This window comes from Leucopleurus acutus, assembly GCF_964270905.1.
Source record: "Leucopleurus acutus genome assembly, chromosome: 15".
Taxonomy (NCBI): domain Eukaryota; kingdom Metazoa; phylum Chordata; class Mammalia; order Artiodactyla; family Delphinidae; genus Leucopleurus; species Leucopleurus acutus.
Genome location: NC_139157.1, coordinates 12,893,860 through 12,912,301, shown reverse-complemented (window position 1 = coordinate 12,912,301; position 18,442 = coordinate 12,893,860). Strand labels below are relative to the sequence as shown.

The following is an 18,442-nucleotide window of genomic DNA, read 5'->3' as shown; positions in this document are numbered from 1 at the left end:
GGAAGTGATCTTAATCTAGAATTCTTCTCATTCCCCCCAATGTTAGGTGTTTCATGCATATCACTCCAATGTCCCTGTCGCTTCTCAAAAGCCAGTCCTGCTCTGGATCTATGGTTACAGAGAAAGTGTCAGCACTTTGCCCATTGTAGTGATGGGTGACGATGTTCCCAGCAACTCACTGTCACACCAAAGGAGAAAAGAGGATTCAATGGCCCGTCCTTAACTTTGTTGAGTCACTGATTTATACATTTTTATACCTGAACTCTAGAGAAAACATCAAACTTATTACTTAAGTATTAGAACTAAATTAGTTTTGCAACAGTCATCATACCAGTTGAGGTTAGTATAATGAGGAGTGACTATCTGTTGGAAGATATATCCCTATGCACAGAAGAGTACAGATGGGAGCCTGCACAGAAGATGCAAGGTTTACACACAACAGAATAATCACATGAGAAATCAAAAAGGAGGAAAGAGAAAAAAAAATCTGTCTCTAAGTTAATATTGCCTTGTTAAGCCACTGGTTTGGAAATTTTGGAGTCTGGCCTGTAAAGTAAATCAGTCACTGAATTATTAAAATTAACTTAAGTAAGTAAATTTCTGAATGATGGTACCAGCATCCAAAAATCACAGCCGCCTATTTCCAACCAAAGGGAAATTATTAACTTATTATGTCTCACTTCTAATTCCATTTCAGAAACAAAAGCCAGAAAGAACAGTTTTTCTACTCTGCTTCTTTAATTTTTTTTTTTTTTCACATCAAGACCTCTAAGCCTGCTCCTTTTACTAAGCAGCTCTCCTTCTCAGTGATTCTGGAAATCTTGTGAATAACTTAAAGAGGGTAGGAATTTAAATAGATTTTTCTCTAACCTGAAGATAATACGTTAAAGAATGCAACTTAAAACCCTCAGTCCTAAACTAAGGTTAAAATATTTACCATTGGAGCAAAACGATGGCCATTGTAAAGGATTCGTTCTCTCTCCTTAAGCACCTGTTTATACCCTCCCTCTCCTTTCAGGCACTTTGGGGAGTGGCTGCTGGTATTGTACCCTGTACCACTGCCGAGGTCTCTTGTCATATCTAATCCTCTCAGAACCCTTCACCTGCCTTGCTTTCCTGGAAGTACAGCTACCAGCTTGTCTGGTGGAGTGTTTTTCCTGAGTTCAGCATGAGTGTCCTTCAGCTGCCCCGACACTGCCCTTGACTCCCCTCCAAATCCAGCAGTTTCACAGCCACATGTGTGGTTCTTGCACAGCCAGAGAGAGGAGAAAGGAAGCTAACTGGGGAAGCTCTGGTCTAAGTAACTAAAAGGTTTGCTTTAAAAATACATCCAAATGGAGCTTATCTTCATTGCTGCCTCTGTGAAGCAGCATCAGTGTCAGATAACAGCAGAAACACATTAGCCCTGGAATTGGCTGCTTTCCCAAAACGCCCAGCTGGGAGAGCTGGACACAGAAGAGTGGATGCCAGGAAAAGAGGAAAAGACCCTCTGACATATTTGAAAATTAGGATAAATCAAATATCCCTTTCACTAATCTCCACTGAGGTGTCATCATTAGAATCAAGGCAGTTACACACAGACATCTGGAACAATATGTAAGTCTTTGGTGATCTTTTCACTAATATATCAAAATAATAAAATTATTTGGGGGAAAAATTGGAGACTTTACGGCTGTGTCTATAGGTCATTGATTCGTTTACAAATTCAGTATCTGACAGGGAGGTGTTATTTTCTTTTTTTCTTTTTTTTTTTAAGTCATGAACCGTCATGTTAGGAAACAAAGCTAACTGGATTTGCATTAACTGTTTAACTGCTGTCTGTACCATTGTAGATGTTTATGTCCTGCTTATCTATGTATTTGTATTTTCTCCAAGAAATATGTTGTACTGTATGTGTCACATGTCAAGCACATTAGTCAACTTCATATTCTGCAGATCAGAGATCCAATATCAAACCTTCCCAGGGTGTCTGTATTCTGAAACTGTACACTGAGATCATGTCCATGCAACGCAAAGTCAAGTGGAGAGTTGGCAGTTATCAAGGTAATTTGATCATATAAGAAAATTATGTGCCCAAGATAAACTTGGAGTCATACTTACATAGCTAAGGGCTACTTGGTCAGCTTTTGCTGCATAACAAATCATTCCAAAATTTAATGGCTGAAAGCAACCATTTATTTAGTTTACAATTCTATAGATCAGTAATTTGGGCTGGGCTGGGCTGGGCTAGACAGTTCTTCCAGTCTTAGCTGGGCTCACTCTGTGGTGAGCTGCCCTATCGGCTGTCAGCCAGCTGATCTAAGGTGGCCATAGCAAGAATGGCTAGCTCCTCATGGATCCTCATCTTCCATCATCTGTGTTAGCCCAGGCTTGTTCTCATGGCCATCACAGGTTCTAGGTTCAAAGGGTGGGAAAACAGACTCCACCTATTGATGGAGCTGCAGTCACATTGCAAAGGGGTGTGGATGTAGGGAGGGAAGTCATTGTGGCCACTTTTGCTAACCATCTACAGTAGGCACATGGTGCCTGGGACAAGTTAGCCTTAGCTCCCTGAGAGCACCAATTATATCTGTCTTCCTCCTTCTTGTATCTCCAGTATCTGCCTAGCACAGTAAAGTGTACTCCAAAAACATCTGTTGAATAAATGAATGATTGAATAAATATCTTTTGATATTTCAGGAGATCTGGAGGGGGTAGGAATGACCCCTTTCTTGCAACTGATTGACAAGCTAAAGGATTGTGTAATACCCTGACATTATTTCAGGCTCACCCTTCAGCAAAAAAAATATTCACAGGAGGGATTCTTTATTTTTTCTCTCCAGCCTTTAGCCCTCTGATCCAAAGTTACACTTTTCAAAAATTTTCTTACATTGGTGCTTGCCTTCTAATTTTATTTTTAATAAGTGTTATTGATAAGGGGGTCAAGAACCAGACTCAGTGCCCTAAAGAGCTCATACCCTGGCTCAATGTGGATAAAATAAAAAAAAAAAGATGGTCTCATATTCTTTTATGCATTCCAGGGTCCACCATACTGCTCCAGCTGTAGTGTTCCATGCCTGATTTATGTTCAGCTTGTTGTCTTTATGTCTTCTAGATCTTTGGTAGGTAGACTTCGGCAAAGGCATTCATTTTCCATCTGCTCTCAATGCAACTTAATTTCTTTGTACCCTGTTGTTGTCCTCATTCGATTCCACTTGGCTTCAAAACACTTCCATCATTTGCTCAAATCAGTCCAGGTCCAACTCAGACCTGAGATGCTGGCCTGCCTTCACTGCTTGGTTTCCACCTTGATCACATTCTCTAATGTATTTTTAGTTTTGACACCTAGATTATTTTTTAATGTATAACATTATATGGGAAAAGAAAACTCTGTTATGTCAGTTAGATTATTATTTAAAGAGTTTGCATTAACTATAACCATAATAATAACGCTGTCTTTCCCTTATATGATAGCATGAAGATTAAAAAGTGCTTTTATCACATCAGCTTCCTATAATAACCTTAATGGGTAAACATGAAAAAAAAAATGTTCAGGGAGGTTAAATGATTATACAAGATCAAACCACCAGTAAGAGGCAGAACCCAGACAAATATCTAGACTTCTCATATTAATCCAAAACTTTTCTCTGCTATCCCACAAAATACCACTTTGCACTCAAATATTAGTATATGGTCTCAGGCAGAGGATCTCAGGCTTTACAGTGAGCTCCAGAAAGTGTAACTTTTGAGGAAATCTAAGAAATCTGGTTCACTGAGTCAAAGTAGGGTCCAATAATCTGAATTTTGAACAAAACACTAAACTGAAAGCTGATTTAAAAGGTAACTTCATCCAAACACTACCAAAGTTACTGTATTGTCTAACCTGAGTAACCCATTTGGTCAAGCTGATTGATACTAATTTTTTTCACCAAATGAATCTTGTGTTTAGCAAAATAATGTAGTTATCTTGTGACAAAGCCTTAACTTTCTAATATATCAATCAGTGAGTCTTATAGAACAAAGTAATATAACAATGATAAAGCTAACATTATGGTACCTCCTGCTAACTCCACATCAATATGGCAAGCCCATTCCTAAACCCTTAGGTTACTATTTTTTAAGCAGCTTCTTGACATTTTGATCAAAGTAGCAGGTCAAGAAATGAGGAGATGCTTTGCATTTGCATTAACTAAAAAACTATATTATCCCCACCTAAACTAAAAGCAGAAGCCTAATTTGTCAAATCACTCTCAAAAGTTGGCTCTCGACTTTTTCACAAGACATCTGTGGAGAACCAATTTGAGAAGGAAAAGCATTTCAATTCCATGACAAAAGTCCCAAATGAGGATAGCTCACAAAATTACCAGGTTTGACCACATTAATGCATATTTTGTGAATGAGGCCAAAGTGGCTATTCTTTCAATTCTTTGGTTTAAAAAGAAAACAGTTCCAGTTAAGAGTGTGTGTGTGTGTGTGTGTGTGTGTGTGTGTGTGTGTGTGTATGTGTGAGAGAGAGAGAGAGAGAGAGCATACACATGCATGATATAGGCGTGCTTCTATGCATGTGCAGCACTAGAGTATATCTAAGTTTAAAATGAATTATCCCTTTCATAAATATAGCAGAAGAGCTTAATATGTTTCTGTAAACTGGCTACAATCTGGGATGAGAAAATATTGTTTACTTGGAAATATGTTTATTGCCACAAAATATTTGACTATTAGTAATAACAGACCTAAATAGACATTTCTCCAAAGAAGCCATACAGATGGCCAACAGGCACATGGAAAGATGCTCAATATCACTAACTATTAGAGAAATGCAAATTAAAACAACAATGAGGTATCATCTCATACAAGCCAGGATGACCATCATTAAAATGTCTACAAATAATAAATGCTGGAGAGGGTGTGGGAAGAAAGGAACCTTCCTGCACTGTTGGTGGGAATGTAAAATGGTGCAGCCACTATGGAGAACAGTATAGAGTTTCCTTAAAAAACTAAAAGTAGAGTTACCATATGATCCTGCAATCCCATTCCTGGGCATATATCCAGACAAAACTCTAATTCAAAAAGATACGTGCACCCCAATGTTCCCTGCAACACTATTTACAACAGCCAAGACATGGAAGCAACCTAAATGTCCATGGACAGAGCAATGGATAATGGTACATATATACTATGGAATATTACTCAGCCAGAGAAAAGAATGAAATAACGTCATTTGCAGCATGGACTTAGAGATTACCATACTAAGTAAAGTCAGTCAGAAAGAGAAAGACAAATACCATGTGATATCACTTATGTGTGGAATCTAAAAATATGATACAAATGAACTTATTTCCAAAACAGAAACAGACTCAGACATAGAAAGCAAACTTATGGTTACCAAAGGGTTTAATGGGAGGGAGGAGATAAATTAGGAGTTTGGGATTAACATACACACGCTACTATACATAAAATAGGTAAAAAAGAAGACCTATTGTATAGCACAGGAAACTATATTCAATATCCTGTAATAACCTATAATGGAAAAGAATTTGAAAAAGAATATATATATACATATAGCTGAATCACTTTGCTGCACACTTAAAACTAACACAAAATTGTAAATTAACTATACTTCAATAAAAAATGGTTAAAAAAAGGAATTACAATATTTGCATTGAATAAATTTATGTTTATGTAAAAAAAAAGACTTTAGTAATAACATTTATTGACTAGTTTGTATCCAGTATATCTTATTTAATCATATGAGGTGTGGATTATCTCTGCAGTTGAGGAAACCAATGCTTAAGGAATTAACTTGCCTAAGGTCATAGGTAAAGAGTAGTGGCTGAGGAATGAACCCAGTTGAATTTGATATTATAACCCAGACTTTTAATTAATGTGCCCTACTATCCCCCTAGTCTGGTTTTCACTACGCTCAGTGGTGTCTCCTAGAACTAAATTTTAACATTTATATACTGACAGTTTGAATGCCATAAGGCCTTTATATGGGCTTGTTTAGATGTATTCTTAGTGTATTTGCATATCTGTATATAAAAGTAAACACTCACATAGATTAATGACTATCACGGGGAATTAGAAATCCAATAATGGGGATCGTGGTTACCATTATATGAGCTCAAATTATTTGACTAAAATGTTTTGCTGTCAGTAAAGTCATATTGACTCTTACTGAATGATAGAATTTTCTTTTCCACAGTTAAAATTTTTGATTAACGTCAGAGAAGTTCATTTAATATTTTCATAAACTGACTTTAGGATTGTGAGTCCAATCACATCTATCCTACTAGAGAAGGCAGCTTGGTGGGCTGGTGGTGCCAGAGGAACCAGGACAGGGAGTCAGTTGAATGTTCTAGTTGTCGTGCTGCCCCTGACCAGCATGTGATGGAGGAAACCCTTCATCTTGCAAGAACTCAGTCTTTTCAGCTATCACCTTGGTGGGCTGACCCAGAAGATTGTTCTGTACAGCAGAACAGTACAGTGGACACTGATATATGAATTAGCTAGAGTTCTTCCTGACTGAATACTATGAACTTTTAGGGAGGTTGAGTTTTAAAGATTGGATTAACTAATATAATTACTGCAGCATTTTCTTGTGCTTGTTATTCCAATTAATGTAACTAACTGATAAAATATGTCAACACACTTTTCTTTAAAAAATTAACTCAAAATGATGTGTCATTAATTTGGCAACCTTAAGTGGTAAATTGCTATTTTATAAACATTTATCATGAAAAAGTCCTTACATTGAGATTTAGTGCATTGGAACATGTTGATCTTATTTTCTTTTTTTTTTAAACTTTTTATTTTATATTGGAGTATAGTTGATTAACAATGTTATGTTAGTTTCAGTTGTACAACAAAGTGATTCAGTTATACATATAAATGTATCTATTCTTTTTAGCTTTGGGCGTCAGCTATGAGAGGCAGATTCTTTTCTCTTTTAACTTTCTACAACACATGTATTCTTACTTCTACGTTTATGAATTTGAAATTCAGTTTTATAGTATTTTTTGCTTTTATATTTTTTTCCTCACTTCAAACAACGTTACCATTGGAATGAAGATGACCAACCACTAACTTTTGAATATCATTCTGATGTGGTTATCTTTTGGTCAGTTGCAATAAATATTTACAAATCGCTACAATTTTTTAAAAATTATAAAATTATTTTGGGGGTGACGTGAGAACTACAACTTTCTAGAATAAAATATGTCTTAATATTTCCTTTTTGATTATTATCACCCTGGAAATCAAGAACCTAGAGCCATAACTTTTGCCTGCCTTCTCCCTTTACACTCAAGAATTTCTTTCTTACATAGTAGAGTTCCTAGCTTTGAAATGAGTAGAAATTTTTCACGATGAAAAGAAATATTAGAACCGTATTGTCTATGATTTATACTTTTACTGCAAAATAACATATATATAAAATAATAAAATACCATATAATATAACATACCAATACCAATAAAATACCATATAACTAGAATACTATATATATATATATATATATATATATATACATACACACACACACACACACTTATATATATATACACACACACACATATGGTGTGGGTAAGTGGAGGCTAGAAACAGGATTTATTCTGCGTGCTAAAAAATTGTAATAGTACTTTTCAAAACATGAATGGCATTCCTGATACATATCCAAGATTATAATGCCAGCTTTCAAGACCCCATGTGAGTTTGGTCATCCCCATTGCCAATGATGTATGCAGAAGGAATGCATATCTGGCAATGTAAATATTAACCATACCTGGGTGGGAGATTAGTATGAATTTAATTTAGTGCTTGTTGCTTCACTGTGAATCAAAGGAAATGAACAACTTTTTCTTTCTATAACACCTGCCTTATTAGGAACACATGCAAATAACTAGCCTGATAAATTAGTTCCATGTAATTACAAATATCAAATAAATATAAGCTGAAAGTTTCACTATAATTTAAAATAATGGCCCCCTTGGTCCAAGAATGAGAATGAATATGTAGAAAAAGAATTCATGCTATTTGTCTGTATAGAGTGCCGTATTTATTAGGAAGGAAGAAAGGAAGGAAGGGAGAGAAAAAAGCTGACACAGAATATATTTTGTGTTGGAAATTAGTCACATTCTTCCTACTATTCTGTTTTCCATATAGACAACAGAAATTCAGGGATACTGGAAATCTACAAAATCTATCAAGCCCTACTTATTTCCTTTTTTTCTACATACATTATCAAATCTTCATAAAGATTAAAAAATATTATATATAAATTATATATATGATCCAGAGTCCCATATGATATGTCTAGGTCCCTTAAAGCACAAGAAATGAATAAAATTTTTCTTGTGATAAAATAGGTACCTCTAAGACATCTGATATGAAAGCAAAAAAGTAAAGTCTATGGAAATTGACATTAATAAATAAGAATATCTTAAGAAAAGTCAAATTACTAAAAATAAACTTAACAATGAGAAAATTCAGTGGATGTGAACTAGAGTATGGCCATTCTATATTTCACAATGCAATCACCAATTTAATCCATCCCATAATTTAACAACTTAGCAAAAATATCTCACTCTTGTTGTTCTTTCTTTTTCTCTGTCATGTCAGCTAACATGTTCTTATACTCAGAAATCCTCAAATATAGTTACATGTGAGCTCATTCAAATTCAAAACATCAACTTTTAAAAAGTGCTGTCTTCGAGATACTCTTTGGAAACAGACGAGATACATGCCACTCCTAGAACCTTAAAATGCTGCAGATAGAGGCTTGCAGAATGGCTAGTATGCCCTTTAACAACTGAAGATTTTTCTGGTTATTTCAGAAATTCAGTGGAACAAATAACCTTTCAAATGGCTACACTGTAAGTAAATATCAACATCTAAATACCAATAATGCGATTGGATTTATCAAGATGAAAAATATTCACAGTTCTTAGAACATTAGAACTGAAAAAGTATATAGATCATCTAATCCAAACCTCCTGATGTTATAAATGGGGAAATTGTAGGCCAGAAATGTATTTTTTTATTGTATGCTTTTTTCCAAATATAAAATATATAATTGTGAGAGTCTTTTCAAATACCTAATTTCCAAATAGAGTTTTTAAAAATTGTGACTAAAGAAAAAGACAGATAATTATATTTTATGTAAACTCTACTATGTGTAAATTTAATTTAAAATACCAGCAGATAAAAGGAAACTTTATAATTAAATAAGAATAGCAAATATAATATAAAATCTTAAAAATTTAGATGGCTCATTTATTTGGCCAGATCCTACCATTGACCAGCTGAATTTCCCTGTGGAATTTCCTGAAACTGTCTATATTTCAATGTCCTTATATGTAAGAATGGTCGTTACTATAGTGTCTAACAGTTATTTTGATGTGAATGTGATGCATAATTAGCCATGTAAAATACATAGCACAGTGCCAGGAAACTGGCTAATAATACTAGCGTAAGCCACTTAGTGAGGTTTTACTGTTTTCACCTCCTCTATTCTCTTTCCCCCAAGAAGTTGAATTATAGCTCTTGTAATGAAAAGTTTAAAGGAATGAACTAATGCTGCTAAAAGGGATCGTAAAGTTGGTCTATCCCAACATTTCTCAACCTTGACTCTAGTGACATTTTGGGCCAGATAATTCTCTGTTGTGAGGGGATGCACATTGCAGGATGTTTAGCAGCATCCCTGTCTTCTACCCACTAGACGCCAGTATCACCCACCCATCCCCAGTTGTGACAGCCAAAATGTCTCCAGACATTGCCCCCCCCAAGGAAAACAATCAGTTGAAAACCATTAGCGTAAATATCAGTTGAGAACCACTGATCTAAGCTGACCAATGATGTTTAATAGATGAAGAAACATGAAGGTCCAAATTAGTCATGTCCTTAAAGCACCACCTGAGAGTTGGAACTAGACCCCGGGTATTCTGACTTTAGACTAGATCCCCTCTGAAATATCACACTGATTTCTCAAATTAAGCTTTAGCCTGCACTGCTAACCAGTTGCAAAGAATAAGACTCAGTATTAATGGAAGACAAGAGGAAAGCAAAATTCTTCAACGCTGATTTTATTTCAAGCTTCTCTTTCAGAGAAACGATCTTCAGCCTGAAACATTATTAAGAAAGAATTGAAGACCAGTAAAGGTGAAGATATTGTTAAAGAACATTCAGAAATGAGGTCGAATCTCTTGGAGATCTTAAAACACTAAGAGAACTTGTAAATGAAACACAATTAATGAAACACAAATCATAACTTCAAAGGCAAAGGAGTTATGAAAACTACAAAGACCATGTAGCTTTGTGCTAATTGTTTTAAGAACCTAGATCAGATTATTAAAGTGTATTTTGAGAGCACTTAGAAAGGAAGCAGTAACCTCTAGGAGGTGAGATAAGTTCTCAAGAATTAGTTACAAGACAAATTTTATTTTCTTAGAGGACAGAGAAATCAGGTACCCCAGTATCAATAGTGTTTTTGACAAGAGATTTGACAAACACTTGTTAATTTCTACACTTCTATCCTATATTGAATTATGATCTGAATGTAATGGTACAGTTTTGATTCCCACCTGAAGGGTCCCAATCAATGGAGAAATGCTCAATAACCTATGATCGGGTAAGGAGTCAAACATGCTAGAAGAGCGAGAAAAAACTAAAACTATAGTAGTTACTAGAAGAAAAACTTTAGTCCAAAAATCCAATTATAGAAAGATAGAATGTGAGTGATAACAGATGTGCAAAAAGTCATAGAGATTTTATTTCATGAACCAACAATATGATATAGGCCATATCAACTCTTGCAATTATAGATAATCACATCAATAGAATTTTGGTTTCTAGAACCAAAGAAATATTAGCCGCACTCTAATAGACAACACACTTCAGGAATGAAATAAGCAAAATAGATTGTGTTCAGAGATGAACAACCAAGAAGGCAAAAGGAGTTAAAATTCCTTAATATGACAAATGGTTGAAATAAGTGCCCATGGTTACCTGGGAAATAGAAGGCTCAAACGGCACAAGATAGTTATCTTCATATACTTAAAGGGATGTGAGCAGGGAATTGGACTTACCAATACGACTCCAATAATTAAAGCCAACAGGTGGAAGCTACAGGGAAAGGGATTGCAATACAACCGAAGAAAGGCTTTTCTAAGCTTTGAGACACTAGGATTCCCTTGTCACTGGAAGTCTTGAATGTCCAAACATCAGCATTTTGCCTACATAAAAGGGGATGTTACAAGAACTCAAGTGTTAAGATTTGATGTTTAGGGAACCAGAACAAGTGACTCTTTCATAAGTTTTTTAGTTTTTTACAAGTTCTACTGAGTTCCTATAGAAAGTGCTAATATGTGGTCCGTTAAAAAATAGCTTTTAGACAAATGTTCAGAAATGTTGCATATCTTATTTTGGTCATGGGGACTGATACTTGGATTAGCATTTTAAAGGCTTTGAAAAGCCCTATTGTATTCGTGTGTGTGTGTGTGTGTGTGTGTGTGTGTGTGTGTGTGCTGCATTTAGTCCTGTATATATACTTGCATCTAGTCCTTTAAGCTGAAGTTCTCAAATTTATCTGAGCACCGTCTCAGTTTTTCAAGAGACACGTTGTAACATCTCACAGAATGGTTTCTGCTAAGCATTTCAAAAAGCCCACTGTAGATCATTAGTTATGGACAAATCTGTTTCAAATCCAATGCTTTACTAGAATAAATGGCAACGTCCCATAATTTCAGGCATTAACCAGGGTTCTAAAATTGATTATCAATCTCTTATTCTCACTCATTCAAAATATATGGTCTAAATACAAACAAGATATTGAAACTTCATATCTCTGAAAATAGAACAGGTTGTGTTTTGTTTGGGTTTTCACTTTTGTTTGGCTTTGTTTTGAAGCCTGTCACTTTCTGGTTACAATCCTAAAGGAGGAAATCTTTTAAAAGTGATCAATTGTCAACTGTGAGAAGCGTGCCAAAGGCTAACTAATTACAATCTTTCTTGTGAAAGAATGCAAGATAGAAGCCAAGCCACCTGGGTTCTGGTGCCAGGCTGCTGATAACCAGCTGTGTGGACTTGGCATCCCATGCTGATGACTGCCAAGGGGATCTCTTCATAAGCAGGACTTTCCCAGCTTCTGTCGACGGCCAGTGAATGAGGGCTCATTTCTGGGCTTGATTAATTACCCCTATTCAGAGTCTGGGGGCTAGCTTCTCGTAGTAAACAACAAAAGTAACCACCAAAGCTTCCTTTTGTGAAAGAACTTATTATATTGAACAAAAAATTCATATTAAAAGCAGAAGGAAGCATATGGCATATTGAGTCTGGATCCTTTGAACTAGCAGATTATTCCACCTCTCCTTGAATTCTCCTTCACTGAAGTGTGACCCCTTGTTATACTCTAGATCCCAATATGTTTGATTCCGGCAATGGAACTTGGAAGAAGGGATGAGTTCGCCATTATTTAGGTACATGGAGATCTTTACCTATGAGTCATCCACTCCCAAAGTTTTTTTGTGTGGCTCTGTTATTATGGCTTCTGTAATGAATGGGAATTTGAAGTCTATTACTGGCTGAAACACTAATCAGCTTCAGAAGTACCCAAGTCTGGTACTGGCTTCAACTGTAACTTTGGATGGCATCACAAATAGGACAGAGAAAATGGAAGTGGAAGAGAGTGCTGCAAAGAGCAAAAAAAAAAATATTAAATGGGTTTTTCTCAACGGATACTCTTGGGCCTGTCACTTCCCCTCTCAAGACCTCTATTTCCTCCCATAGATTAATGAAATTGGAAAAGGCAATCTTTTAAACTCCTTCCAGGGATAGGAAGCACATGTCAATCATTGTATGGATAGAGATTAAAAGTGCTTTAAAGAAGCTTCAGTTTGAACCTTAAAGCTTTTCAAAACTTTATTTTTCAAAATAGGTTAAAAAATAGCCCAAGTGGATTTACTAGTTGGCTTTCTGGAAAAAATAACAGTTTAAGAAGCTCTTGAAAAAATTGGAAAGCTGATGGTAGATGAAAATATTTTATCTATGTCAAATGTTAAATTTACTGAATCTATAATGGTACTGTGGTACTGTCAGGAAAGAAGCCCGGTCTTAGAAAATGGCAGGGAGTAGCAAGTTTCCAAAAGAGTTATCTCAGCCACTGAAGAGTTCAGCTTGTTATGACTCTCTGGGTGCCAAAAATAGACAATGTGACCCAGTGGTTCAGAGAAAACAGTTTATTACTCACAGCACAGCAAACAGTAGGAGCATCAACACAGGAGTGCTGGTTCCCTTGCCCCCGTGTCCCATGGAGTGACACAATAGACCCTGATTGTCGCTATGCACACAGTTGATCGCACCACACCTGACAAGCCCAGAGCTAGCGCTTCACCACCTTTTGTAGCAAGCAGTAAACAAAGCAATCTTCCTCCTGTAAGAGCGAGGAATCGCACATTGGTCCTACTGTGGTCCTTATGTGATTTGGCAGTAAAGGGTCTTCCTTGACTATGTGGCTATAGAAAGTACTTGGAGTCAGAAGATAGTAAGGCCTTGCAGCTCAGCTCAGTCAGCAAGAATGTACAGGGATGCCTGATGAGCTGCCTCCCACGGTAACGCACCTGCCAGCTCCACTTACTCTTGGCTCAATTCAATTTTCCTAGGATTACGCCACCCCATCAGCAATTTGGATTAGACATACTGATAGAGGCTAGGACCCAATCTGTCTCATTTATCTCAATAAATACGTGATCAGGGTTATTGTCCATAGGATCCCTATCAACAGGATCAGGTCAACCTGCCCTTTTGACCTCAGCCATGTACTCCCAGACCACAGACTGAACTCATTAAGTCCCAGAGAGGGCTAACAGGTCTCACTGCGGATACTCACGTAGCTTCCTTCTCACGATGTGCATGGATTGCACCACGATATTGTTATTGATAGCATGGATGCCAACACAACAGGCGTGGTTGGCAACCATACTTGTCAGAATGTAGTCAAGGGCCAATCAGTGACTCAGTTACAGTCAGGGGGTTTAGCCTGGCCTGTTGATGTCCTATGGCCTATTCCGCCTCATTGGCTATGGTAGCTGAAGTCAAGGGTGAGTGCCTGGCTATCTCTAGAAAGTGGACTCTGATGCCAGGGAACAATACTCACGCTACTGTGTGACGCAGGGATTCATGTATCCTTTGGGTAGCACAGTCTTCTTTATCTGAGGGCCTATCGAAAGGAATGTGATCCAAGGAGTGGTGTCATTGCCAATAATTGCAGGGTGTCAAAGAGGCACTAAGCCTCCCGTCCCCACGCCTAGTAGAGAGATAGCCTGTAGCACTCTCTCTCCGGTGTAACAAACATATAGCTGAAGGGGGCAGGTTATTCCAATTCTAGACTTGTTGCTGAACGTGATTCAGATCACAATTACATTGATCTGGAGAACCCATAGGAGCAGGGTCACCAAATAGTCGTGGCCTCGATAGCCACACATGGCATGACCCAAGGGCACTCAGGTATCAGGAGAAGCTTATGAATTGGTATGAGCTTAAATGAAACAAGATTGCCTCTATCTGTGTGTGTTTGTACACGTACAAGGTTTTCACATTTAGGAGCTGCATTAGGCATAGCGCAAGACCAGCCAAACCCACATGAGTTCCTCTGACCTCACAGTACACAAACCGGGGTGATAAACCCCGCAGTAGGTCAGTTCGGCAATCAGAGCTGTTTCGTGTCCAGTGGACCACGTGATTGCTTTGCCAGTCTGCGGGGCTGGAATCTGGAGACAGAGAGAGCATTGATCATTTTCCCCTCCCAGCAACACCAAAGCCTAAGATATTCCTGCCGCAGCTGAAGTGGGGAATGGTGCCAGGAAGGCTCCTAGGGATACCCCTCGTGGAGGCTGCCTCCTCTTACAGAAATCTGTGGTTCAAAAAGCTCCAGGGCTGGGCTGCTTTTGCAGTGCCTCCAGTGCCACATGCTGCTTAGGTCCTCAACCAAATTTGACAGATTATCTGATGAACCTGCAGACAACTAAATGCGTACATAGACAAGGCACACATTGTCTCCAATGGCTGGACAGTGAAATGAAGTGCTGAGCTATGTTTCTGGTAATGGGGAGTCATAGCGCAAAGAATATTTTCTTTATTGCCTGTGGAAGCCACTTTCGAGTCATAGCCCACCCAAGGTTTTGACAGCTGAGGTGCTCCATTCACCCTCTAAGAGCATAACCTTCCTCACTCCTCCGTCAGCTCTGGGTCTAACAGTTGCTCCGTCTGTTGCTTGAAATGCCCCTGAGCTGGCTTCCTTTCCCTCTCACTAAGGGTCTATAAGTTGGTGTTCACTGTAGGGACATATCGACCTCTGGATGTTCCCGGTTGTGACTTAAGACTGAATGCATTTGTGCTTTCCTCCATGGCGGGGCCTGGGGTGCTCTCCTGGTCCCCTAGTCCACAGGAGAGCAAACAGCAACCATGATACCACTTGGGAAGCTGCTTAGATTTTTTCCCTCACTGCTCAGCCTCCATCCATCAACTCAACTCATGTTTAACAACAGGTAGGACAGGGTGGACCATTCACTCCCTGTCTCTGCACCACATGGGCCAGAACATTTGCCGCTATCTCCCAAGGAGTTTCTTCACCTCCTCAAATCTCATCCATGAGCCCTTGTCTTTTCTCTTCCAAAAAGTCATCATCCATCTTGACACACTGTGTGTTGTACAGTTTGGGAAGAATCTCATCCTCTTAGAAGATGACAAGATAACGAGACTCCAAAGGAGATGACTGAGAAAGCAAACAGGTTGTCTGGCCACAAGTCCATAGGGGCCCAAAGTAGATAAAAATACTTAGGGGCACAGTGAGCTGTAGAAGCTTTAGCTTGGTAGGTTCTCCCTGCTCCCAAGTCCCACGGGGTGATGCGACGGGACCAGATGGTGGCTGCACACACAACGGGTAGAGTCACAGTCAAGGAACCCATAGCTAAAATCTCAGTCCCTTTGGCAGCAAGCAATAAACCAACCTCCCAGGAGTAAGCAGTCCACAGTGATCAATGTTGTGGTCACCTTGACCTACTTAATCGTCTAAGTTACCATTGTAGGAACTGTTCAGGGTCAGACACTGGTTAGCCTTACAGTTTGGCACAATCAGCAAAGATAAGCAGGGGCATCCAGGGCTCATACTGCCTCTTCCACAGCGATCACATAGTGATCGCTGTATTCCTTATTCTTAGGAAATGTATATTGAAATATTAAGGGATCAGTTTAGCATCAAATGGTTCAATAAGATAATGTGTGTGTGTGTGTGTGTGTGTGTGTGTCTTTGTGTCAGTTTGGAAGGAGAAAAAAAGAAGAGAAAGCAAATGGTATAGTGAAAGGGGTACAATCTTAACAGTAGGTGAATCTGGGTAAAGGGTACACATGTGTTCTTTGTACCGTTCTAATTCTTACACTTTTCCTGAAGTTTGAAAGTTACCAAAATAAAGTTAAAGGAAAACAATTCTCATCCCTTTACACTTACTATACAAACACCTCCTTTATTCTCAACAAAAATGTTAAAAACCAGGACACAGCAATTATCTGTTAATTATAAAACTTGTTTCATGCTTATAATCCTCCTCCCTTATTTGAAAATATCAAGCCATAACTTTGTGTGTGAACAAATGCCCCATTTTTGCTCAGCAGATACGCTAGCTTTACAGTGGAGGTGGGGATGGGGAAATCTCTGAACTTCAAATCAGTTGCTTCAGAAAAAAGAATCCACTGATTTGGAGAATTGGGTGAAATATTAAATTTCTTTACCTAGAAATAAAGAATGTAAACAGTACTACAAAAAGAGACGTTGCTTTTCTTTTGAAAGTTTGGTCAAATCATAAACAATTTGAAGACAAGGAGGGAAGAGAGTCAAGGACAGAGGGAAACAGAGTTTGGGTTAAAATATATTTTTTCAAGAACCCATCAATAACATCTCTTTCATGACTAGTGTATAATTCCTATTCATTTGTGTGTACAAATGCAATAGCATATTCATAATGACCCAGGAGATTAAATAACGTCTTGATATTTAGGAAAAACTCTGAAAGTTGCAGGTGAAAGTATACATGAAGGTTCTCAATATAATTCTGCCACATAGAAGATGCTCAATAAATGTGCACTGCAACCCTATCTGAAACATTCACTGTCTTTGCTCTTTCTCGACTTTCAGCTACAAAATCTGGAAGCAGAAACCACTCCACTACCCTAACTGGGTCTCATGCCATTCAGACCCTCACTGAGCTTAGAAGCCACCATCTATGTGGAAGCAGGTCACTGCAAGAATGTTGGAAAGCTCTGGTTTCCTAGGAAAGTGCCTGCTCTGAGTCATCAAAACTCTTTCCTCGCTGGCCACTCCATTCTGCACATGAGAGGGACAACCAAACTAAATCAAGCACTAGGAAGGAAAGAACCAAATCACACTGAGTTTGCTTGTGTACATAATCACAAGGAAGATGCCCAAAGGGACCGAAACGTGCTGTGGTATGTGCATTGAGGTTACCATCGCAGGTGGCCCTTCTGCATGTAATATTGTTTTCAAGCAAACATTTACAGTCTCATCAAAGAAAAACCATTAATTATTAAATTCACTGTAGTAACATGTAAAGTAAATGCTACCTCTGATCAAAGCAACTGATGTGGAATTCCAAGACTTTCCAGTCTTCCGTAAGAGAATACTTTGCTCTATTTTGACCTTTAATGTTAACCTTAAAATTATCTTCAGTTAAGACATAACTTCCACCTTCATGTCTTGTTTTGTATTTTTTTAAAAAATAACATCTCTTACCTAGCTCCGTTATTGCAAGGGAAGAAATTAACATGAAAGGTAATCTGAAACCCAGTAACGTGTCCGCTGCAGAAAGGTTGGTTCTTGTGCACTGTGAGTCCTTCCTGAGAGTCATAATGGGAGATTTTCCACTCTTAGGCTTTCAGTGGTTTTCTCCCCAGTTTTAACTGTGCAGTTTCTTTGCTCCCATCCAAGTGTTCGAAAAGGTAATAGTGGGTCGATGAGCTCATCACTTTATCCCTGCAGGAAGTCAAGCACTAAAATGTACTCTTTATTTCTCAATAATTTCTCCTTACTACATGCTCCCTTTACATTGTATTTTCTTTTTTTAAAACTCTGCTCAGAATACTTATGCCTTTTGAATCATCAAGATAAAATGACAGATGTTATTTGTTGATTTTCAGAACAGTTTAAACTTTTTAAAAAAAATATGGATCCAGTCAGCTTAATCTCAAAATAGAAAGATTCAAATGACCGTGGAGAAAAATCGGTGACCTACTTTTCACTCCTCTGTAGTTACCTGGTCATGAAATGTTAACAATGACCCAAGAATATTTTCCTGAATATTATGTTTCAATAATGTCATCACCAATATGTTGGTCTTTTTGATCTTTGCTACATGTCAAGGTTTCCTTTGTAAAATGTCAGTCTTCTAAGTAGTTTCTC

General features: G+C 37.9%; 1 protein-coding gene across 2 annotated transcripts in view; it reads left to right on the top strand.

The window, feature by feature from the left end:
- Nucleotides 1-17,200, top strand: part of OPRM1 (opioid receptor mu 1) — a gene marked incomplete at both ends in the record, with an annotated part of 52,194 nt that extends 34,994 nt beyond the window's left edge. The window contains one exon of one of the 2 annotated variants that reach the window (XM_082855568.1): nucleotides 17,162-17,200. In XM_082855568.1, the coding sequence (XP_082711694.1) occupies nucleotides 17,162-17,200 (39 nt within the window). Of the gene's footprint in view, nucleotides 1-1,935; nucleotides 1,981-17,161 lie in introns of those variants that run through there. The other variant, XM_082855567.1, reaches the window with a different exon arrangement.
- Nucleotides 17,201-18,442: the final 1,242 nt, after the last annotated feature.